The sequence below is a fragment of the Pogona vitticeps genome, chromosome 2, assembly GCF_051106095.1.
Source record: "Pogona vitticeps strain Pit_001003342236 chromosome 2, PviZW2.1, whole genome shotgun sequence".
Lineage (NCBI taxonomy): Eukaryota > Metazoa > Chordata > Lepidosauria > Squamata > Agamidae > Pogona > Pogona vitticeps.
This window is the reverse complement of record NC_135784.1, coordinates 170,642,576-170,667,476: the sequence shown is the minus strand read 5'-3', so window position 1 is coordinate 170,667,476 and position 24,901 is coordinate 170,642,576. Positions and strand designations below refer to the sequence as shown.

Sequence of the window (24,901 nt, the reverse complement as noted above, 5' to 3'; positions counted from 1 at the left end):
TGCAAGGAAGCAGAGAGATAATCCCATGGAGGCTTGATTGTTAAACTCTGCCTCCCCCCTGGGGATTACTTACTGAAATTTTAGCATTTCTTCCTTAGATGTGATCAAGAGGTTTTCAATCACAGTGGGAGGTTGCAAAAACAACCTGTATTACTAACCATTTGGGTGTTTACAATAATGTTTTGAATATAACAAAGTTTTCTTTTTTTGGAAAATACTTCTTGTGTGTGAAGAACTGACCTTGTGATTACAAAACTTTATATGAACATGAACTCTAAGCAGCGCTTCTGTTTCCCTTCTGTCTCATTGTCTGTGTTGGTTTATTAAGGATGTGACGTTTTATTATTCCATTGCAGTTTTTTATCTCTACAATACAGGACAAGACCCTCCCCTTCAGAGAAATTTAGCATTCTAATCTCAGTTGTGTATGCATAAAAATACCCTTTATTGCAAGCAAAAGCAACATCCTTTTCTGGCACATTAAAAATGAACAGATTATTAGGCATAAACCTTATTTGACGCTGCTCTGTGAAAGCTTATATTACAATAAATTGTTAGTAGCACAATCCTGCTCTTGTCTGTTTAAAAGTAAGTTCCACTGAGTTCAGCTTACTCATAAGCAGGTACATATAGAACTGTACCCTACGTTGAAGTAGTTAAATTAGGTTTATAAAAGATCTACTTAGCTGTGAAAATCAATCATTTTCTATGCCAGAGATGGCTAACTGGACCCCTCCCAATGTTTATGTACTGCAGCTCTGATAATCCCCTTGCTGCTGGTTATGTTGGCTGAGTTTGTGAGAGTTTGTAGGCCAAAATGTCTGGACTTTACATTTGCCCACCCCTGGCCTGTTCCGAGTCAGAACAAGATGTCTGCTACTATGATGAGTCTTGTGATATCTTAAGAAAGTAATATTTGCTTTGCTTTGCTTTTTAAATAGGATTTCAGGCACTGCAGCCCATGAGAGCAGATGTCTAAAGTTGCATCTCGTGAAATAGGCTGCGGTCCAAAGCTGCTTTGGGTCCTTTTTTAAGGAGAAAGGTGGGATTAAAAATCACGAAAATAAAACTTGTTAGCCTTTTAAAATGGCACCACATTTTGTTTGGTTATTTGCTATAACCTATCCCTCTCCAATTTTTATAAATGTTAACCTTCTTGCATCTTATCCACTTCCTTGTTGGATATTAGAAAAATGTCTGAAAGATTCAAACATCTTCTGTAAGACTGGGTCCGGACTACAGCTTCCAGAATCCCCCACTGGCCTTGCTGGGTGCAGTACTCTAGGGGTTGTAGCCCAACCCTATAACTTCTCTTATATCAGACTCTGGGGTGACATCCTCCTTTTCAAGAGGTGAAACATTTTGTCTCCCATCTTTACTTCTGGCTGACCTTTTTCTTCCTTCTGTATGTAAACCATTCTGTTCAACATAGGCAGGTGGGTCAGTGTGAGTTTCTTTTGTATTAGTATATTGAAAGATAATCTTTGCAAGGTGTGCGGCAGGAAGGAATACTGAACAACCTGCAACTGTTGTGGCTTCCCTCAAATACAGCCATGTATTCTAGATTGGCCACATCCTTCTCCTTTCTGTCTTTGTACTTGAATGTCCCGAGAGAGCTCCAGTATATTCCCAGGTGACAAGACAACTGATTTTAAGGCACAGGAGATATTTTCCATTTGCTCTTGTCTTTGGTAGCTAGGTTTTCTTCATTTGTGGAATTACTGCAGATGAATAGGCTTTCATATTTTTCTGGGGAGGGAGGAAGTCACCCTTAAAGTGTTGATAATCCATTGGGGGGGGGGAGTGGAGCACATAAAGATTTGTAGGCAAAAATAAGTTCAGTAAAACTAGACTGGGCAAAATGCACTAGTTAGGAAGACAATCCTGTATTGACAGGCACCAAGACAGCTAGCTATGCTGATCAATAGCCCCCTTCTCTTTCTCGCTACTATATGTCCCTTGTGTGATGAAGCGTAACTGAAGAGTCACTTTCTTATAACAATATGAGAGATCAGCCTGTCCTATACAGCCTTGCTATTTTGCTGGCTCCGATGACATCCTGTTTATCTTAGTATTTCCTGTTGTATCTACTTGAGTCCTGGGGTCTGGAGGGAATTCAGTGCTTTAGGGGTCAGCAGGGGAGCAAAATGTGGGTAGGAAGCAAGGGATTTGAAGAGTCTTAAAGGGTTAGAAACATCTTTTGCTAAGCTTCCCCTTTATTTCTAGTTGGGTCCAAATACAAAAGAACCACAAGGAGGAATGATTGCATAGAATTGTTATTTTTCTCTACAGTTGTCAAACAGTTATCTGCTAAATTAGAGCATATGTCACATATCAGGACATATTAGAGGCTATGTCATATATCAGGCATGTTGTAAAGGGAGGGGGGCTTTTTGCTTCCCTGCTTCAGCAAATGAGTAGTACTGTAGTTGTGAGAATCTGAACAGCATTGCATGTGTGTGTGTGTGGGAAAAGGACATAATGGTCTGTTAGCATGTCACTACAACAGAAGGGCTGAAAGCCTGTTAAGTGTAGTAAGACATACTAGAATAGACTCACTGAATCAATGGGGATTTGGTGAATTGACTCCTCTGTAAGTTCCACTGATTCATGTTACTATGTTAAACAACAGGATTTCAGCCAATGTGTCTGTCTGTGTACCTTAAAACCATTTAAATTTTTTTAATTGATGGGAGGAGAGGCAGCACCTTCTTAGACTCCCCTATGGTCATCCAGGCTCATCAGCCAAAGAAGTACTTACAGTGGTACCCCGCTAAACGATGAATCTGCATAACGATTCACAAAACAGTCGTTCCTGTGGGGGATTTTCGCTGGACGTCGATTAAGTCCGTGCTTCGCGAACCGTTTGTTCGCAAGATGACAATTTTTTGGCTCCGCAAAATGACTGCCGTGTGTTTTCCGGACCCATGCTTCGCAGGGCAGCCATTTTTACAGCTGATCGGCACTCGCAAAATGGTTTCCCTGTGGGCGATCTTCGCTGGATGAGGTATTTTCCCCATTGGAACGCATTAAACCGAGTTTCTATGCATTCCAATGGGAAAAGGGCTACGATTTCGCTAAACAGCGATTTTCACCTGATGGATTATCATCATCATGCGGGGCACCACTGTATATAATGGAAACATGGTAGTTTCTGCATCTCAGATAGCAGCATTTTGTTGATGAGAAATATCATTCTTCCTCCACTTAGTGAATGAGCTGCTATTGTGAATCCTGTGCAGAATGTGGGTTGGCAGAGTTTGTGAAGAACAACTTGGTGGAGGGTTGTCTGTGGTGAATAAGAATCTCCACTTGGCAAGTAGAACTAGTGTTTCTGTAATTTAGGTGGTAAGTGTATTCATTAGAGCCATACAGTAATGTTTACAAAATTCTACATGCCCACATGCATTTGACCTGTCTCCTTACATACATTTGCACTAATCATTTTTAGCTCATTAACTTTTTGAAAGAGTTAGGAAGAAATGCAGAAGAAGCATTAGGATTTCCTCTTCTAATTATCTAGAGGCAGTTCTTTTCAGTTTGTATTCTGGCAACATGTTCGGAGAGGCACTTAGTGATTCAAGGGATGGCATCGTTGTCAAGGGAGAGAGAGGTCATTGACAACATCCAATATACAGATGATACCATGTTAATACCCGACAATGTTGATGGTTTACAGAAGTTAAAGTCAGAAAGAAAAGAATAAGCCACATCTAGAAATGAATGTTAAAGAAGCCAAGGCAGTGGTAACTGGTAAAAATCAAGATACGGTACCAATAAATGTACAGTAATTAAAGATCCAAAGTGAAAATGTGAAACCTGTTGACAGATACAAGTCTTTCGGGTTTGTTTGGCTGAACAGTGGAATTTAGCTAGAAGGGAGGCTCATGATGTTTAACACAGGTGATAGTAAAAAAAGAGAAGCGTGTGAAATATGGAATTATCATAGGATGCTAAGATTTTTTTTTGTTTGATTGAGAGAGAGAAAAGCACTAGAACTAATAGATAAAAGCAAGAAGTCATACAACACATGAAATGTAGAAACCTTGACCTAAAATGCAGAAAGCTATGCTACATTGGTCATATAATGAGCAAAGTACATGATGTTATATCTGATCCTTGAAGGTAAAATGGATGGTGAAAGTGTTACAGAAAAGGGAGTAACCCATTGGTTGGAGAACCTTGAAAACTGGTTTAGACAGGGCACAGCAGTATTGTTTAGAGCTACTGATCCAAAGCCAGGATAACTCCAGACAGTGACAATAGATAATTATTACTTACTACAAGTAGTATCTATTTACAAGTCCAATTGAAGTAATGTGCTTTAATGGACCTCTAAATCATTGCAGATGAACCTTTTCAAAAACCCTTTGTACTTGCAACAGCAGGATTGTCAAAAACGGAAATTCTGGGTCTTCTAAGCCCTTGGGTGTACTCAGCTTTGCCTGATGGCATACTCTTTAACAATAGGTGCATTCATTGTTAAGATGTTGCCTGTTGTTGAGCTTCTGTTGAGTTGTTGAGTTTAACAGAAGCTTCTATCCATGATTTCTATTCTTTTTTTTCCCAAAGGGTGGCCTTTTTCTTCTTTCCATAACAGATAACAGAGTTCTGCAGCAATCTAATGTTTTATTTGGCATATTCTGGGGCTTATAGCCAATTTCTTTGTATCAGCCAATCTTTACTATTGCAGCCATAGACCAGCCACTAAGAAAGCAGGCAACACAGATGCAAGATAGTAACACAAAATGCCAATTTCATAGCTTTTGCTTTGTTGTTGTTTAGTTGTTAAGTCGTGATATTTCTTCTGGCAGTCTTAATTCCAGCTTGGGATTCATCAAGTCCAGCCTTTCACATGATGTATTCTGCATATAATTTTAATAAGCAGGGAGGCAATATACAGCCTTGTCGTACTCTTCCCAATTTTGAACCAATCAGTTGTTGCATATCTCATTGCTATTCTTTGGAAGTCTGCGTTCAATTTCCTGTAGATTTCCCTATCTCCCTTGCATTTTGTCTCCCTTCTCTTCTCTGCTATTTGTAAGGCCTTGTTGGACAACCACTTTGCTTTCTTGCATTTCCTTTTCTTTGGGATGGTTTTTGTTGCTGCCTTCTGTGCAATGTTACGAGCCTCCATCCATAGTTCTTCAGGCACTCAAACCAAATTGAGTTCCTTAAATCTGTTCTTCACTTCCATTGTGTATTCATAAGGGATTTGATTTAGATTATACCTGACTAGCCCAGTGGTTTTCCCAATTTCTTCAGTTTAAGCTTGAATTTTGCTATAAGAAGCTGATGATCAGAGTCACAATCAGCTCCAGGTCTTGTTTTTGCTGATTGTAAAGAGCTTCTCCATATTTGGCTACAGATAACATAATCACTCTCATTTCGGTATTGCCCATCTGGTGATGTCCATGTCTAGAGTTGTCTCTTGTGTTGTTGGAAAAGAGTGTTTGTGATGACCAGCTTGTTTTCTTGACAAAACTCTATTAGCCTTTGCCGTGCTTTGTTTTGAACTCCAAGGCCAAATTTACCTGTTGTTCCTTTTATCTCTTGACTCCCTACTTTAGCATTCCAGTCGCTTAGAAAGAGAACATCTTTCTTTGGTGTCAGTTCTAGAAGGTGTTGTAAGTCTTCATAAAATTGGTCAATTTCAGTCTCTTCAGTATCAGTGGTTGGTGCATAAACCTGGATTACTGTGATGTTGAAAGGTCTATCATTTTTGAGATTGTATCTCAGTATAGCTATTCCCACTCTTTTGTTGACTATGAGGGCTATTCCATTCCTTCTATGGGATTCTTGCCCACAATAGTAGATATGATAATCGTCTGAATTGAATTTGCCCTTTCCTGTCCATTTTAGTTCACTGACACCCAGGATGTCAATGTTTATTGTTGCCATCTCCTGTTTGACTACATCCAGCTTCCCAAAGTTCATAGACCTTGCATTCCAGGTTCCTATGCAGTATTTTTCTTTGCAGCATCAGACTTTCCTTTCACTTCCAGGCGCATCTGCAGCTGAGCGACCTTTCGGCTTTGGCCCAACTACTTTATTAGCTTTGGAGTTACTTGTACTTGTCCTCTGCTCTTCCTCAGTAGCATGTTGGATGCATTCTTACCTGTGGGTTTCATCTTCCAGCGTCATATCTTTTAGCCTTTTGTTTGTGTCCATGGAGTTTTCTTGGCAAAGATAGCGGAGTGACTTGCCAGTTCCTGCTCCAGGTGGATTGCGTTTAGTCAGAACTCCCCACTATGACCTGTCCATCTTGGGTGTCCCTTCACGGCATAGCCCATAGCTTCTCTGAATTACTCAAGCCCCTTCGCCATGGGCAGCAATCCATGAAGGGGAGCTTTTGCTACAGGTCAAGTATTTAATATCACTACTACGATTAATGAATAGATTTGACCAACTGCTTCGTTGAAGAGCAATTTTGCCACCTAAGGGTAAATTTGTTTCAGGAGTCTTAAGAAAACAGACGTGCCTTGAAAGTAGGTTAAACTTGGTTTGGTATGTTTGTCTCTCTGTTCTTTGTGTGCATCCGAAAAAGGGATCTGTCGAATGACATTTTTGAAAGGTGAGAGCTAGTAGGGTGGATAGAATGTCAGATGAAGTTGGAGGAGACCTGACTGGAGATCTTTGTTTGAACATGGAAATTCCTGGGAGTTTGACAATAGTAAACAACTTCTTAGCTACACAGAAAATCCATCAGGACAGGTCTGATGGACTATTAACAAAGTATTTAACAAAGTATTTAAAGTGTCTTTAAGATGCTACAAGATGGTTTGCTGTTTCTTCTGTTCTTTTGAACCACTGTTGTCCCAACTCCTCTTTTGTCCAAATGCTGTCCAGCATGGTGGCTAAGTAATGGATAGCCTATGTAATTTACATATGTAGCTATCTTTGTGTGTTGAATAAACTGCAGAAAAAGCAATTGCAGGCGAATATGACATCCTTAGGTTTTGGTGAAAATGGCGGATTGTGGGTTGGAAAAGGCAGCTTGCCAAAATAGCAGGAAAGGGAGGAATTTGGGAGGCTAGCTGGTTAGTGGGGACCACCTTTGGAAACAGATGCCCACAAGTTTATATTTATAGCTTTGATGCCATGCGTGCAGCTGTGTGTGCATATACTTGAGGAAACAGAGGACTTGTCTTGAGGTGCGATCTTCTCTAACCTGCACGATGTATGCACATGCACACAAACACAGAGGAGCTGAAAGAGGAATGTCAGCCTTTTCTCCCCAATGAGTGTAAAAAGAATTCAAAGGGAGAAGAAACTGAGAATGGTCAGGCAAAGTTTATTTCCACCCCCTTCTTTATGCTTACATAAACCCAGTCTTCATTGCACTCCTTAAGTGACCAAAAGAATGTTTTCTTAGGCTGTGTTTTCTTTGCTTTTTTCCAAAAGCATGGGGGGGTGGGGGTTGGTTGGGGAGAAAATGTTCCCCTTCCCCCCTGCCTTTTCTACAAATTAAGCACTATTTTCCAGCTTTCAAAGCTCAAGCCATGATACCCTGTCATAAGCCAATACTTGTTACCAGCTGTGTAAAAACAAAGCTCCACCCAAACAGGAATGTGATTTTGGCTTCTCTCTCTCTCTGTGCTTCCCTTCCCAGTTCATGCATGCTCTCTCCCCCCCCCCCCCCATTTTTTTAAACTATGATGTGTAGCTACCATGGTCTCTCTGCCTCTGTCCTTTCACTATCTTAGCCTTGTTGGCAAACACACAGCTTGAGGTCTAGGATATCAGCAAGTAGTGTTTGATTAACTGAAGTGTCCTTGGTTAAAGAAGAGCAGCACTGGGTCACCCCTCTTTCCAGTTCCTCCTCTGCTTGTCATGTGGAAACTGTTGTGCAGACATTCTGTGTCAAGAGGGTTTGTGCTCTTTGGGGTTGTCACCCTGGACAGCCCTGAGTCTCCTTCATTATATCCCCATCCCCATCACTGCACACTCATTCTTTCCAACAGATCTGGTGAGCACATCGTTAGCTAAGGGATGGCAGCACAGTCTTTGATTTGTATCCTTTGGCTGCCTATACTAGAGGTCTGTTCAGTTATCACCTCAAGTGTGTGGAGCCCACATGTATTGAGGGGAGCGGGCTACCCCCACCCTCTCCATTGTTGTGTTCAGCACATGAAAGATGGAAGCTGCTCTGTTCATATAGCCTATCATGTGGGGAGGCTACGCTGACAGGTCCCTTTCCTTCTCTTATACGGGTTGCTTTCTTGTGTTGAAAGCAGTGATGGAACAGGGTGGGGCTGGTGTGCTCCCCTAAATGTATATTGGATGTGCATGCTTGGATAACGATTAAATTGGATTTTGGTCCCTGGTCATGAAAGTATAAACATGGTGGTTTCTTACCAAAATGTGTGCAGTATAACTTGAAGGTTTACATTGCCATCCTCTGGTTATCTTGCTGTTCTTAATAGGATTTACTTCTAAGAGGACTTATATGAACACAGCTTGGAAAAGTGTGTGTGTGTGTGTGTGTGTGTGTGTGTGTGTGTGTGTGTGTGTGTGTGTGTGTGTGTGTGTGTGTGTGTGTGTGTGTGTGTGTGTGTGTGTGTGTGTGTGTGTGTGTGTGTGTGTGTGTGTGTGTGTGTGTGTGTGTGTTACATTTGGGGTCATTTATATGTTTATATGCTGCCTTTCTCCCAACGAGGAGACTCAAGACTCACAATGTTAAAACAAGTGAAATTAAAAACACAATAAATTACACAATTAAAAAGCAATTAAACTATAATAATAATGAAAAGTGATTAAAAACATTTTAAACTTTAAAAACAAACTGAGCTAAAAAAAAACCCAGCATACAGGAGTCTACTATTAAAAGCCTTTTTGAAGTGGAAGGATAAAAGGGAGAGGACCAATCTCACCTCCCATAAGGAGAGCATCTCACGGCCTGGGAGCTGCCACAGAGAAGCTGCTCTCTGTTGTGTCCCCATTAAGTGCACCTGAATTACAACTCCCACGATCTCTTGGCTGGTATGGACATGTTTGATCAGCACTTGTGGATGGAAAGACACTGGCATGTAGGATTGCACTGTAAATTGATGATTGTCCAATTGTAGCAACCCTGGGTTAGAGCAGATTTCTGTCTTCTGTAGTTTTTGAAGTAGTCTCTCTTTTCTCCAGTGAATGACCCAGGATCTGGGAACTTGTTTCATAATGCACACAATTCTACTCATTGAATATTCAGAATTTATAATCAATCTGGGTCTGTCTAGCAGGAAGGGCTTCACAGTGGCATAGATAGAATATAAAGGTAATATGCAGAACTCAAAAGGAAATGTAATTATCTCTGTCTCTTCAGGGCTGTCCCTGCTACTGGAGAGTGTGAGGTGGCCACCTCTTGTGGCGGAGGTTGTGAATGTCGAGGACAGATTTGCTAGTAATATTCATCCTGTCCTGTACCTTATAATTTAGCTGCCTTCCCTCTGATGGAGGATGTGAAAAGGATTCTTCTCAGCTTCTGACAATACAGTCAGCTTCTGTCCCTGGAAGGGTGGTGATGGGATGTTCTCTTGTCCTTTGTGGCAAAGCAGCCAAGTCTCTTGGTGCCAGCTAGAGTGGCTGCAGTTTGAACATACTGTATGTCCTTACTTGTTTTCATCTATCTGCATAGACCAATGGGAGTGCTGGAGGGGCGGAGTCACGAGATATAAGAGACTCAGCAGGAGGAGGGGGAGTTAGACAGATAGTTTTGAGAGAGAGTTGAAGAAATGGAAAGTTTTGGGCGGGAGAGTGGTGGTTGAGAGGGATAAAGGAGAATGTTTATTGAAGAGTTAACAACATTGCTTATTCTATCAACATCCATAACAATAAACAATTTCTATTTGGTTCTTTTAAAATGACGTATGGCCTGGACATCTGTCATTAATAACAGGTAATGTTGATGTAATCAACTGGTGGCAGCTGAGGGGCACGTAGCGTGAGGTCCTAGTTTGTTGAAACAAGCAGGGCCCACGTGGGGATCGTGACACTTGGTTTTAAAATTTTACCCAGAGGATCAAATAGAAAAGGGCCCCAATCTGGCCTATTATAGGAGCCTCACGGCACAGTGGTTAAGCTTCTGTACTGCAGTGAAGACTCTGCTGTAGTCCAAAATGCATCCTATCTGAATACAGTATTATGTCACCAGATAAGCAGCCAGCTTCTGATTAAATCCTTTAGTGCTGACTGGTCTTAAATGCCTCTTTCTTGTACTGGCATGGTTTTATCATCCAGGGTTGTAGAAACTTTGCTATGACAGGACGTCTGTCTTCAGACAAAAATGCATGGATGCCATTCTCTTCCATGTGCCCTGTGGAAGATCAGTCTGGTTGTTCATAATGGTCCTGTCTTGTGTTTGTACATATGCCTGAGTGACTGAGTATAAAGGATTATTTTAGTGTTTTCACTGTCAAATGCTCTGTTGTGTCTACATTTCAGAAACACAAGGACTCCTGGCTATTATATGTCAGCCAAAGAATGCTGAAATAGCATAGAAACTGTGCCAAAGATGTCCTTGTAGACAATCTGAGTCTTTTAGCAACTGGGCTCAGTGTGGTATTCTCTGTATTTAGATTTTATTGGATTTTATGTGATTGTGCATTACTTTGATGGTCTGGGTGGGCAGAAAAGGGGGTATATATGTAACAATAAATGGGTATGGTTCAAAAGATTTTTACCAACCAAGATGGGTGCTGCTATTCAAAAATTCTGCATGCAAACTATGAGTTCACATAACCACCCCATCCTGCAGTAACTGGATGGTGGCAGTATCATGGCACTAGCGGCATATCCAGACTACAAAGCAAAAGCAAGGTGTGCTGCTTATACAGTGCCCCAGAGTGCTTAAAGCACTCTCTGGGTGGTTTACAATTTAATTATGCAGGCTACACATTGTCTTGCCCCACCCCGCTCCCCCGCCATGCGAGGTGTTCAGTTTATCAACCTCGAAAGGATGGAAGGCTGAGTCAAACATGAGCCAGCTACCTGGGATTGAACTCTGTTTGTGAGCAGAGTTTGGGCTGCCATACTGCAGTTTAACCACTGCACCACGAAGCTCAAATATATTTTAGTTTGTTTCAAGCCATTTCAAAGTACTCCCACTCATTTTAAAAAAATGACAAGCAGATCCAGAAATTATTTCTAATAAAATGGTTTTGGCACCCATAGCGAAACTCCTGTTCCTGTTTCGGTTGTTATGCTTGTTCAGCTGATCTCTTAGTGTAACTTTCTTTAAACAATATGTATGTTCACTATCGATGTACCCCTAGATAGCCTGAAGGGCAGATCTACTGTCATCCTTTGGACAAGTTCCAGGCCAGGCCCTTTCAAGACATAGCAGTTTCACTAGAATCTCAGCATTTCATGGCTGCAGAAGTCATCATTGCCTTAGGCGGGGGTGAGGAATGGATTTTACAGTCCGTCCTGATAATTTTTTTTTGCAATATCATGTCGTTGCCCGCCTTCCACACACCCACTAAACTGCTGTCTTCCAAGTGCACTGGAGTGTGTATCATCCTGCTTTCCTTGCACCAGAAGGTAAAAGTGCTTGGGTTGTCATAACGTTAGGGGGGAAAATAGAGGGAGAGAGATTGAGATTTATTTTTAGCTGATGTGAATCATTCTGTTTCTGTCTCTCCTCCTCCTGATATTTTTTTTCTGTGCTTGTTCAAGGCCCTGATTCATTATGGCATGCGTGCAAGGAGTGTGGTGGGTGTGGAAGGGCACCGCAGGTTATGTTCAAGAACCGTGAAGAAAGAACCTGCCTTTTGTCGTTACTTCTAAACTTGGTCCTATTTACAATATATCTTGATGCCCTGATGAAAGGTTTTTCCTTGTATGATGTGTCTTTGTTTTCAAGAAGAAAATTGTAGTTGAAGGGAGTTACAAGTGAAGAAAACAGCCTCTGGGTTAATCAGGAACTGTTCTCCCCTTGACTGTCACATCTGAGTAGTGGATCATGTCTCTGAGAGCTAGGATGTGTGTCCCACAGCAGCGCTCTCTTCTTTCAGCACAGGGTGGCTCCTTGCAGCGCTTTCATTAAATGGTGTTTCTGGGTCTCAGCTGGACCCATCTATGTGTCTACATATCCGCTGTATATTGTATCCTCTGTTCGAGGGGCATGCTGGAGGAGGCGAAAATTATGTGGTGTGCCTGTTGGATGCAGAGCGCACCCCTTGCGTCCAACTCCTCTCCCAGTTACAGCAGCCACTTTCAAGTTGCTAAATACAGGCTGCAACTGTGTTCATGGCAAGGGAGGAGGAAGAAAGCAGGGTGGACACTTTGTGTGTCTGCTTATGTGCAAGAGGATAACTGTGAGTGGTGACCATGCATGACAGGCGTTCTGGGGTTATTCGCCAGTTTAAAATTCACAGTGTAGCTGGACTAGCAACAGCAAGGACATAATATCAACAAGCATAACAGTGGCAACTGTCTTGTTATGAAGAGTGCCATAGTCAATGTCAGTCTATTCATGATGCAGTCAGAAATGGAGGGGTGGGGAGCATTATCAGTACTCAGATTGGGCAGTAAAGATTTAATTTTTCCTCATCTGTCCACGTGCTCGACAAGGAGCCTAAACAGTAAAAGCAAGAGGATCTGGTGTTGTGCGAAGGAGTGTGCTTTATGCCTTTTTTTATAGTCCTGATGGGCTGGTTGAAAGCAAGGGGATTGGGATTCTTAGGTAAGTAGGTAGGACAGGAGCTTGGCAAGCAGAGGTTCCAGGGGTATGCTGCTCATTTCATTGAAACCGTGTCTTCTTGCGTCTTTAGGGGTGGGAAAAGGCTAGGATTGATTTGAGTAGCTCCTCTTGCTCCTTAGCAACGTCCTTCCCAGTGCCAGAATCTGCTCTGGAAAATCCCACCTCACCCCACCGCAGTACTCCAGGACTGATTTTGAAGATGCACAAAATGATGGGGTGGAAGCTGTGCAAGAGGGAGGAAGGAGAAACAGCAAGCTCCTGAAATGAACTTGGGCATGTCCATTTTGAGTGACCAGGAAATAGGGATGGATGAATCCTAGTGTTTACCCGTCATAAGACGCTGTCTGGGTGTTTTATCTTTCCTTCCTTAAAATACGTTAATTTAATTTTTTCAGGTTTGGGGTGAAGAGAAATAAAAATTAGTGAAAACACTGTAGGGAAATACAGGAAGGTTGCGAAGGGAAGAGACTGTTCTCTGGGTTCCCTGTCAAATGCTGTGAATGATGCAGGGCAATTTAAAGATAAAAGCTGGATCTGGGAATACCACAGCTGCTCAGTTATTTTTCCTGTTTTTCTGTGCTTTGTAATAAGACCCTTATTTTATTGTAACATTATAGTATCATAGCAGAATCTTGTCATTTCACATTTTGTAGCATACTTTTCTCATTGCATAAAGACTAGACTGGGAATCTGATGTCTTAACTGCTCTGGAAACTTACACGCTTTCTCATGAGTGAAAGAAGCATTGATTTCATTAAATCTGTCATTAAATCTTCTCGAAGGCTCCAGACAGATAACGCCATTAAAACCACATTTATTTCATTTGCTATTTCACAGCAACCATAAGCCTCATTAAATCTCCGTCCTCTGAAATTTGCGTGAGCTGTTCAGGGTGTTTGACATGCTGTATAGGCTTCAGAGAGGCAACATGTACATGTACCCCTGAAAGCAAGAAAGGCACATTGGACTGTTAATTGTTTATTTGTGCTTCTCTACCTCTGCCTTCTCCAATCCTGCCTTTTAAAATGGTTGCTGCCATTCTGGTCAAGGTGAAGAAAGCAGATCTGGGGAAATGGAAATGAAGATTCTTCTAGAGCAGTGATCCCCAACCCTGGGTAACCCAAGTGTTCTTGGACTACAACTCCCAGCAACCCCAGCCAGCATAGCTACTGGTGAAGGCTTGTGGGAGCTTTAGTCCAAGAACACCTGGGATTCCAAGGATGGGAATCACTGCTCTAGAGCTAGGATTGGCAACTGGAAATGTGTAAGCAAGGTCCCAGGGCCCTTTGCAGATACTGTAATACTTTCCCAAGTTGTATGGAGTAAAAAGGATTCAGTGCTTCAGTGTTAGATGTTTCTTTTTGAATTTTCCATGCAACATGTATAGATGGTCTACCTTTCCTAATTCGTACCATGTATAACTGGTAGATAGGAAATACCCTGTGTAGTGTAGTGAACAGAGTGATATTTAGGACTCACTCTGTTCACTGGGTTCAAATCCACACCCAGCCATGGTAACTGACTGAGGAGTAACAATACAGTAATAAAAGTCCTTCAACATCTCACATACTTTAAGAATACTTTTAGGATTGCTATCAGTCAGTTCCAGCCTGACAGCAGATGAAATCTACTCAATCTGTCTTTCTGAATGCTTACAAAATCCATCAGCAGTAACTTTATTGGGGCAAAGAAGTAGACTAGCTCTGCAGAACTAAAATGTTTGCAGACATTTGTGGCCTCACAGCTAGTCAGGACGGAATATCATTGTCCAACAGTGAATTTTGAAATCTGCGCCAGATTTTACAGGTGCTTGTTAAGCTTCTGTATCAGCATGGCAATCTTTGTTTTTATTTTACAGCATTTGAATTTATTTAAGTAGTTGACCCAACTGCCTTTGCTTGCAGTGAATGCCAGAGGGTCAAATTAGGGTTTTCCCTTTGAGCTGTTGCTTATATGTGTGGGAAGCTCGGAAGGCTGTTATGAGTAGTACACACACATGTTTTTCCCCACCCATTTAAATTCGGTAGTATTTATAATAGAGGGCAGATATTAACAGTTTCATTGTATCCTGCTATCACCGGAGGTGTTTTGGTTTGGTTCGGTTCTGGTTAGCCATGATGGGTGGGATAAGCAAGCAGAGACATGATTTCATAGGTAAATAAATGAATAAGACAGAGTTGTCTGGGAGCACTTTGGGTGCTTGCATGGATTTTTGTTCGGTTTTTAAAGAACAGAATAAAGATTATGTGTGCTACCACTGATGAATAACTTCCCTATCCCTGGAGGCAGAGTGTTCATTTTAAAATGTCGTGAAACGGTCTTAATTACATTTAAAACGAAGACTTGTGCCAGTTTTTGCATCCTTTGAAGCCAGTAAACAAAATGAACACGGAGCTTGTTTCTCGCCTTTTACATATTCTGAGTGTTTTCAGATGACCTTGGTCTCATGTAATTGTCCTGTCTCATTCATGTCATTCAGTAGTGGGTTCAAATGGTTGTAGCCTTCCATCCATTCCCTCCCCTACTGTGTTTCCCCAAAAATAAGACTGGGTCTTATATTAATTTTTTTCTCCAAAAACACATTAGGCCTTATTTTCAGGGGGTGTTTTATTTTTACGGTCATGTCATCTTCTTCTGGTTGCTCCACAATGGTGGAGGGCGGGGTTTCACTTAACTGGGGGCTTATTTTGGGGGGTACGGTTTATATTATGAGCATCCTTAAAAATCATACAAGGGCTTATTTTCAGGTTAGGTCTTATTTTCAGGGAAACAGGGCATTTACTTACTGTTCTTTCCCCCCATCTTTTTTTTCATAGCATAGAATATTTGTTAAGGGAGCAAAATCACTAGGAGACAAGAGTCTTTTAATGGGTAAAGCCTTCTCTCTGGTAGGGCACCTCCTCTCTAGCTTTGATAATTTAGCTAAACGAGAATACTTCCAAAGATGATTTATTAGTTAAAACCTAGTAGTAAGTAACAACTAGAACAGGCCTATAGAATCAGTGGAGAGTTGGTAAATCAACCAACCCTTCAAGCTCCGTTCAATGGGCCAGGAGGAAGGCAAGTTTTCTCAGGATCAGGCTGGTAGGAATGTAAGTTTTCTCAGGATCAGTCCGACACAGCTGAAGGAAAGGCAGTTCCTTGATGAGAAACAACTGGAGGGGGCGGGGTCAAGGAGATAAAAGAACAGGACTGGGAACTTATGGGTTCTTTGCCTATTTCCAAATAAGCAGCAGCACCAGAGGAAGATGCTGGAAGCACAATACAGTATACTTCTAGGCATGGCATGTTCCCTAATATTTGATGGATGGTCCACATATGGTAGCTTTCTAAGTATGTTCTTTCTGTGTTTTCCCAATGTTGCTCCCAGTTTGTTTTTCTTAGTAGAGAGAGTTCATATTTGGGGGGGGGGTGGAGGATGGAAAAGTAGTGTACTCTTGCCAAGGACTGAATGATAGTAGCATTCATTTTCCCTTTTAAACTAGTGTGGTTTCAACATGAGTAGGGACCTATTGAGCAGACAAATTTCTCATACAGTAACTCTGTATGCCTTCAGTGCAGTGTTGTGGTGAACACCTCTTCATTGTCTGTTCATTCGCAGTCTTCTGGCTATACACTCTCAGAGCCTGGAATCTTACTGCATATTTATACTGCTGGAACTCAACCATTGCAAATCTCGGTGACAAATGATTGCAAGTGAAGAAGTCAGTGTGATTCAGCACAGGCTGACTTTTTAACCTGTGGTGTTTCACATGTGGGATCTATGCCAGTTGAGTTTGGCTAGTGGGTGTAACTAATAGGATTCTGACCATTAATAATGAAATAAACTAGCAAATAACACTGAAGCTAAACTTTTATTGTACCACAGTGTTACAGTGCTAAAGACAGTGGTGTGGGTGGAATTTAGTGAGATGTACAGACAGAAAACATGCCGCATCTCCTTCTAGTATGTGAAATCAGGCAGGGTTTTACTAGTAGCAGCAGTGGTGATTTATTAGTTCTTAAGGATACTTGATTTTAAGTACTTTTGGGGTAGAGAGTAATTTTTGGATTTGGGGCTTTAAGTACATTCACAGCATCCTTCCTTATTTTGATTGATTTTTGTAGCAGCTGAATTTGCTTCATCAGATGAAGCAAATTCAAAAGCTTATAGCTAAATATTTTTTTTCTTAATGGTGTGCCTTGACCTGGTTGCCTTATTGCTGGCGTCTTTGCAAAGCAGCTAACTTTGCATCCCATCATTTACTGTTTTTCACAGCAGAGACAGCAACTTTCTCCCCCAACTATTCTGCTTATCATCATTCAGCTGCACTGCTGGGGGGGGGGGTGAGTTAATTTTTCCAAATCATCATCCAGTGAAAGATACAGAGACATTTTCAGACCAAATGCCTGGGTTTTGTTTTTGCTGTTGAGTTGCCTTTTATAAAGCTATTTATACTGAATGCACCTTGGCAGAGCACAGCAACAGCAAATACTTTCTGCATTTGTATTTGGCTAAAGCTCTTGTTTTTGTCCTGTCCTGCTTTTGGAAAGAAAAGAAAAAAAAATAGAGTGTGTACTAAAGTTCTGTTGGGAAGTAAAGTGATAAAGCTACTTTCCAGAGCTATTGTGCTGGGTCTCCTTTCATTGGAGAAGGAATTTTTTAATCTTGTACTGTGCATTATCCAATTTTAAGTAAAGAATGTACATTTACAATGTAATTTTATTTCAGAATCCTCTTGGTTAGTTACACCAGCATTAGTGCAGTGGCATATACATTGCAGTGAATTGCTGCCACATACCAAGTTAACCAAGTTGGCAACATATCTTTCATTAGGTGCTGGTTGAGTGAGTTGGCACTCATTAACTCCTGTTTACCCGAGTGATTTTTGCCCTTGCATTTAATTGGCATAACTAACAAGTAGGATTCTGGTCTTATTATTTTGATTTTTACTATACTCTGAAACTTGAAATCACATTCTTAAACTGCTTTAAGTTGTTAAGTATCTAGAGCCAGAGGTTGGGAGAAGCCTTCCCCACTTTATGCCCAGAAGGAATGGAAACCACTTTTGAGTACTCTGTACCTAGACAACCCGGGAAGGGGTCACCAGGAGTCAGAATTTATTTGACACAATGTGTCATTGTTACTGTAATCAGGGCTTGTCATGTCAGTGACATGAACACATGCTTTGAGCACTCCAAACTGCAGTTCATTCACTTGACATTTCCAAGTTGGGCTGGGAAATAATCTCTTTCTGAAACCCTGCAGAGTATTGCTAGTCAGGGTTGACTTTGACAAGCTCCCTTCAGGTGATTCTGGTGAAAGGTTGCTGAGCCAACTTCCTTTATACTGCACTTGATTTATTTTTCATAACTATCAACGAAGGTTGAGGTTGGTTTTTGACCAGTAATGGAGTATCACCAGATTAACAAAGTGCTAATTTTTAGCAGCTGTGATTCTTAAATTACAGCACTAATGTGGTCTACTATTCTGTCCCTAAAAGGTTCAAATTAAAGGAGTCCTTCCCAGTAGCTTTGCCTATGACTTTAGAGCAGGACAGCTTTTTAAATGGTCTGGTGAGAACCTCCACCACACACCCCGTTTTCAAGTGGTGTGTGAAAAAGAAACTTTGAGAACCCCTACTGGGATAAATGGACCAGCAGGCTGGTTTTGTATAAGGTAGTGTTGCACTTTCCTTCCTTTCTGTCTCTGATTAAGGAAGCCCGTGCATCCCTTCCAGCTGAAGGGGAAGCTAATTGAGTTTAAAGTTGGCTTTTCCAGACAAATCAATTAGTGCAGCCAAATGATGCCACTGTTGGAATTAAACATAAGTGACAACTTCTGTGCCCAATTATTCTCTTTATCAGGTTAGATTTGTCGGAATGCTCATGCGATGCCTATAGTTAAGTAAACTGTTTATTTGGAAAACAGCTTCTTTGGGACAGCTGTGGGAAGACATCATACATCTATGAGATGTAAGTAATAATGGTGATGGTGATAGTAATAGTAGCAGTAGTGATGATGATGCAGTATCAAGTTGATTGTGATATAATGATGGCCCTTCTCAGAATTTTCTAGGTATAGGTACTCAGAAATGGTTTACCATTCTCTTCTTGGGGCCCCTAGGATCATGAAGCTTGTCCAAGGCTGCATAGGGTGGGTCTTCCACTGGCAGGCACTTTGGGCTCCTGGTTCCATGTTCCAGAGTCAGTTGTTCCAACTCACTGAGCTAGCCACCCACCTCTAAGTTACCAGGAAAAAAGCATGCATTTGTGAATATTGAAGGACTGGCCTTTTCTTATGTAATGTAGTATATCAAGGGAGCCAAAGGATTAACTTCATTGAAAACTGAGGCTGTGATGCCATAGAGACGTAGCTGGGAACAAATTCCCATTGAATTCAGTTGGTTTTTCTTTGGAATCAATATGCATCTAATTGCACTGTTAAGTATGTGGGATTTCTCACTAATATCTGAAGTTGTGATAAGAGGCCCTTTCATACTCTCAATTATTGTCATTGTTTTAAAAAATTGTGTAGTGCAAGGTGAGGTAAAGAAGCATTTTGGCCCACAACATCTTCCAGTGCTGTCCAGCATATCTGAGATGTTGCATCATAGGAATCGTAGTCCCCTGGTGCAGAACTGGTGTGGTTGACAGCGGTTCTGTTCTTTAGGAGAGCTGACTCAAAGACATGAATTTCTTCAGAGAGAGAGAGAAGAAAAAAGTGGGCCATTGATAAGAATGGAAAGCATCAGCATGGCACTGTGGACTCTCCACTGAACTCCGGGGTCATTCAGGGCTACTGCCTAACCTACCTTGCAAGGTTACAAGGAAGCTGTGTGGTGAAGGGAAAGGGGGAGCAGTTTTTAGACTGTCTTTTTCTTGGGAGAAAAAAAATGGAATATAAATGTGTTAAATGCAAAAACAGTGCAGACCAGACTGTCTAAAATTTGTTGCTGAGTAAAGCAGATTCCTTCCTGCAACCCAGGAAGATGAGCAGAATTAGCAAATGGTTGCCATTTGTGAATGAATCCTGAATTAGACGGGTCCAGCAGATGTATGAAGTGGCCAGTTTGGTCAAAAGCTATTGCTTTGAGGAAGCAGCAGTTTCCTCCTTTGTTTTTGAAGCAATAGATGGATATGAATATTGTGTAAAACGTAGCGAATAGCAGCAGTTCTGGCTTTTGCGTGCTATGTCGTGCTGCTTTGTGCTGGACCCTGGCTCTCTTGCTCTTTTTTTTTTTTTTTTAATTGTGGCCTGCTAGGAAAATTGTTGTTTTTAACGTGTCCAAGAGCTTTTTGAAGCCCATCAATCTAGTCCATTTACTTAATTCCATGTAGGGCTTTGTTCCCCTTAGTGCTGCTTTAGACATCTGAGATTGTCGGAGTGAATAACGAGTTGGGATAATGGATTTGAACAGCAGCTCATTGTGTCTCATGAAACAGTCAGACAAGTGTATCTTCTTTGCCTCTTTTCATTGGGTGGAAAGTGAGATTGTGCCAAGAACAGTCGTAATGTTCTACCTGTTAACAATTCCCTCTTACGATTAGCAGTGCCTAATGAAGCTGCACTGATTATAAAGATGAATACAGTAAATCAAAGCTGGGGCTCCCGCACCCCCCCCCAAAGGACTGCTTCGTTGTGGTTTGTTTCTCTTTGTCTGAGCCTGCTTGAAAAGGTGCTAGGCTTCTAGGAAACTGAACGCCTCAGTATCTTGGGTTCTGTGGGGAGCTTTTTAATTCTTCACAAAATAGACACAAACACAAGGCTATTATTTCCCTTTCTTGTGTTGGAAAATAAATGAGAAAGAAATTAAAATGGCGAGTTCCGAGTTATATGCTCAAACTGAAAGCTTCAGCATTGCTTCGAGCTTGATTGATTACATCAAAAGGCTGGTCAGTTTTAAGTTCTTTAGAGGAGGGACTGGCCAGAGCCTATGGGGAGCCCGTCTTGGGCTTGTTATTGGTTATGGCTAAAGGCAGTTCCTATTTACTGGGTCTAGCAGAGAGTGAAGATATTAATTTTGCAGAGGTTGTGGACTTCTCCCCAGTCACCGAATTGGAAACTTTGAGATGGCTTATTTGTTTGGCCCTGAAATTTCTGCAGTGCTTCAGCCTAGCGGAGTTAAATGTGGCATTTGGTACTACAAAAAGTAGTAATGCTTGCATGGACCTCAAAAAGAATTAAGGGAGGACGTAGCTGTCAGTTACTACATTTATTTTCTCCAGTGCCGGAGGAAATCCATCTTATAACTTGGCTGGGCACTGTTGCTCTCAAGTTTCCTTTTTTGTAGGCTTCCCAGTTTCCCTGGAGCAACTAATTGGCCTCTGTGTAAGCAATGCTGGGCTAGGACGCCTTTGGGTTTGCTGTAGCCTGGCTCTTCTGCCACCTCCCATCAGGATTTCAGGCTTTTGGATTAAAAGTCATGGAAGCAACAGGAATATTTAAAAGTCCCGGGATTGCCCTCTCTTCTCTCAGAGTAATGAAATTGCTGAACCGCTGTGTGATGAAACAGGCCATCTCCTTGGCTCATTTGTTCCCAAACTGGAGCATGGGCCCCTGGAAGGCCATGAAGAAATTTCAATAGATGTACAAAAAACATAAAATCACAGAATAATGGAGTTGGAAGGGGCCTCTAAGGCCACTGAGGCCAACCCCTGCTCAATGCAGGAACTAAAAGCAGATCTAGCAGAGGGTTGTCTAGATTTTTTTTTTCTTGAATGCCTCCAGCATTGGAGCACTCACCACCTCCAGAGGTAATTGGTTCCATTGTCACACTGCTGTAACCGTTAGGATGTTCTTCCCTGATACTCAACTGAAACCTGTCTTCCTGTAGTTTGAGCCCATTGTTACATGTCCTGCACTCTGGGATGACCAAGAACAGAACCTGCCCCTCTTTTGTATGACAATGTTTCAAGTATTAGAAGAGTGCTGTCATATCCCTCCTCTTCCTTTCTCTGGGCTGAACATGCACAGTTCTTCCAGTTTTTCCTTACAGGATTGGGTTTCCCGCATCGTGATCATCATTGTTGCCCTCCTTTGAAGTTGTTCCAATTTGTTAGCATCCTTTTAAAAGTGTGGTGTCCTGAACTGGACACAGTACTCTAGATAAGTCTTAACAATCTTCACAGGAAGCCAGTTCATCCATCAAGTCATTTCTATTGGTTAGAATCAAGTCTGGGATAGCTAATCCTCTAATTTCTTCCTCCACTTATTGTAGGAGAAAATTATCAGCCACACAAGCCAGGAATTTCTTGGAAGGGCCATGTTTGGCAGAATTTGTCTCCCAGTAGATTATTAGGATAATTGAAATCTCCCATTACTAGTACATTGTGTCTCTTTGAAATTCTTGCAATTTGTTTTTCAAAGGTTTCATCTGTATCTTCTTGATTAGGAGAGCCAACGGCCATGTTCCTTTTATTTTTCACCTTAGTTATATTAATCCAGATTAATCACATTGTATTTGTTTTAATTCTTTTTTCTTAAGCTACATTATATTTTTATAACGTCTTAAGTCAAGAAAAACTTTGTGTCTGTTTTTACTTTAAACTAATTTGTGCTGTGTTTTTCTGTTTATTTTAAATAACAGACTGGTTTACAGTATTACCCTGTTTGACGACGAATCCGCTTCACGACAATGTTTTTGCGATCGCTATTGCGATTGCAAAATGGTGTTTTAATGGGCAAAATCCACTTTGCGACGATCAGTTCCCTACTTCGGGAACCGATTCTTCGCATTACGATGATCAAAACAGCTGATCGTCAGGTTTTCAAAATGGCCACCGGGTTTTCAAAATGGCTCACCGCTGTGTTCAGGACAGATTTTTTGCTGCATAGGCATCGGAAAATGGCCGTCCTATGGAGGATCTTCGCTTGATGCTGAGGTATTTCGCCCATTGGAATGCATTGAACCAGTTTTCAATGCATTTCAATTGGCTTTTTTATTTCACTTGACGAGGATTTCGCTCTACAGCGATTTAGCTGGAACGGATTATCCTTGTCAAGCGAGGCACCACTGTATTTGTTTAAAGGGTATTGAGTGAGGGGGTGATGAGAGTTTCTTAGAAATCAAAAGGGAGAGAATAATGTGGAAAAGTTTAGGAACTGGTGCTCTTAACTCATCGTGTTAATACTTTCCAAGCAGAGCTGTGTGGACTTGAAACAGAGTGATACTCATACCTGTTGCAAAAAAAGCTGAAAAGTAACTTTTTAAGAGTAGGTATTGGGAAGGGAAAGGAGGCAAAGGAAACAAACTCTTTTATGGAGTAGTAAATATGCTGGTAATTTCAACAGTAAATGAAAAGAGCCCACTTTCTAACTTTGGTGCAGTTAGAAACTTTGTTACCACCTTTTGAACTGAAACTGTAGCTGTCTATAAAATATGTGTACAGTACATGCTTTCAGAGACTTCTGGAAAAGTATAAGAAGGCTCATGTTTTCATTTTTCGGCTCAGATCACCTTGTCCCACAAAACCTAATATTATGTTATGTTTTTGGATGGAAAGCCTGTCTTGGGAACCATGCCCAGTGGCTCTCAATATCACACAAACTCGTTTTCTTTTGTTTTGCCTTCCTTTTTTATTGTTTGGGAAAGGAAGCATTCCTGTTTTAAATTGCTTCCTGAGAGGGTGGTTATTCCACTGGCTCTCTGCTTCTGTTGCAGGATGTGAAATGTGTGAATTTCTTCCCGTTTCAGAGGCAGGCATCTCGGTTCAGGCCAAGCTCCCAGCATTCTTGAGTAGCTGAATATAATTATGGTTTTGACCCCACTAAGTTCAGTGGCAACCTGGGTGCGGTGCTTCCTTGTAGCTTGGGTTTGGGTAAAATCTCCTTTTTGCATTTCTTACAGCTTATAGATATGTGTCTGAGTGTGAATAGGTCTTAGTGAACGGTTCTATTTTCCCTTTTGGTGCCCAGATGAGAGTCTAAGCCTCCCCCCCCCCCGGGCCCCTGCTGTCGGGTAGCAGTGGTTTGGGAAAATTTGCAGGGGAAGTGTTGATAACAAGGTTGGAGGAAAACCCGTCTGCTCCATAGTGCTCTTCCCTACTTCTGTGGGTTGCTTTACTTTTTAAAATGCAGAAAATCCATAGCACTTGACTGATTGGTTTGGGCATAACCCATGTTACTTTTTGCATGTGGGATGCATTTTTTCAGCATTTTTCTTGAATGCACGAAAGTGCTTCATATGGACTTTGGACCATTGGTCTTTTTAGCCCAGTGCTGCCTCCTGACTGGCAGCTCTGAAGGGGGCAGGTTGTCCTTCTTCATTTAATGACGCCATATTCATAACTATAAAATCAACTGGAAAGACATGCAAAAATTGCAAAGCGTTGAAGGTTTCCCTTGCTAAATTACAGTTTTAGTGTAATGTGGTTATACATTTGTTGTTGGGGGGAAAAGGAAATTAATGATCAATATTCAGTTTCTTATAAAGCTCTTGTTTCTCTACAGTTTGCTTGGCTGGTTTCTGGAACTTGGTTGTTTCTTGAACTTAAGGGCTGAGCAGCCTAGTGATTTCTAATTTTTTTGGGGGGGGTCCCTGGCCAAGGGCCCATCCTGGCTGTGGCTCATGATAGTGTAAAGCAGACCTGGGCAAAGTGCGGCCCGAGGGCCACATACGGCCCTCGAGCTGATCCTGTCTGGCCCGCGGACAGTTTTGAACATCAAAACCGTTTATAGCTTTTTGTCTAAAGTTGATCAGTTGCTTATCTTTGACATACTGCAAAAAACCTCTTTAGTATTTGTGAAGATTAACAAGTTTAAAATAAAAACAATCATAACATCACTGTTTCATTTTATTTTTAAGTAAAGTTGGTTCGGCCCCCAAACACAGTTCAGATTTTTCATGTGGCCCCCCTATAGAAATTAATTGCCCACCCCTGGTATAAAGTAATGGTTCCCAACTTTTGGTAACCCAGATATTCTTGGACTTTAGCTCCCAGAAAGTTTGACCAGTATAGCTAGTGGTGAAGCTTCTGGGAGTTTGAGTCCAAGGACATCTGGGGAATTATTAAATGCTGATTTGTAGGGCCTCACCAATTCCTTCTCAGTGCTTTTATATGTTGTGAAGGATGTATGGCCTATGTAGCTGAAGAAAACAAATAGTGTAAACATTCTGCACTAAGCTCAAAACTAAGCTTTGGTTTCTCTAACAGTTCATTCTATTTTAGACAAGCAGGTAATTGGTCTCCCAGCAGAACGTTGCTAGTATGATTGCCAAGAAGGATAGGGTA

The 24,901-nt window shown here is 41.5% G+C and overlaps 1 protein-coding gene across 9 annotated transcripts in view; it reads left to right on the top strand.

Moving 5' to 3' along the window:
• Window positions 1–24,901, top strand: part of LRP1 (LDL receptor related protein 1) — a 447,517-nt gene that overhangs the window by 20,674 nt on the left and 401,942 nt on the right. For 3 of the 9 annotated variants that reach the window (XM_072991219.2, XM_072991216.2, XM_072991215.2), the window contains exon 1: window positions 14,899–16,021. The exons of the other annotated variants lie outside the window; for them this stretch is intronic. In XM_072991219.2, coding sequence (XP_072847320.2) covers window positions 15,937–16,021 — 85 coding nt within the window. In that variant the 5' untranslated portion in view covers window positions 14,899–15,936. Of the gene's footprint in view, window positions 1–14,898; window positions 16,022–24,901 lie in introns of those variants that run through there. 9 annotated transcript variants of the gene reach the window in all.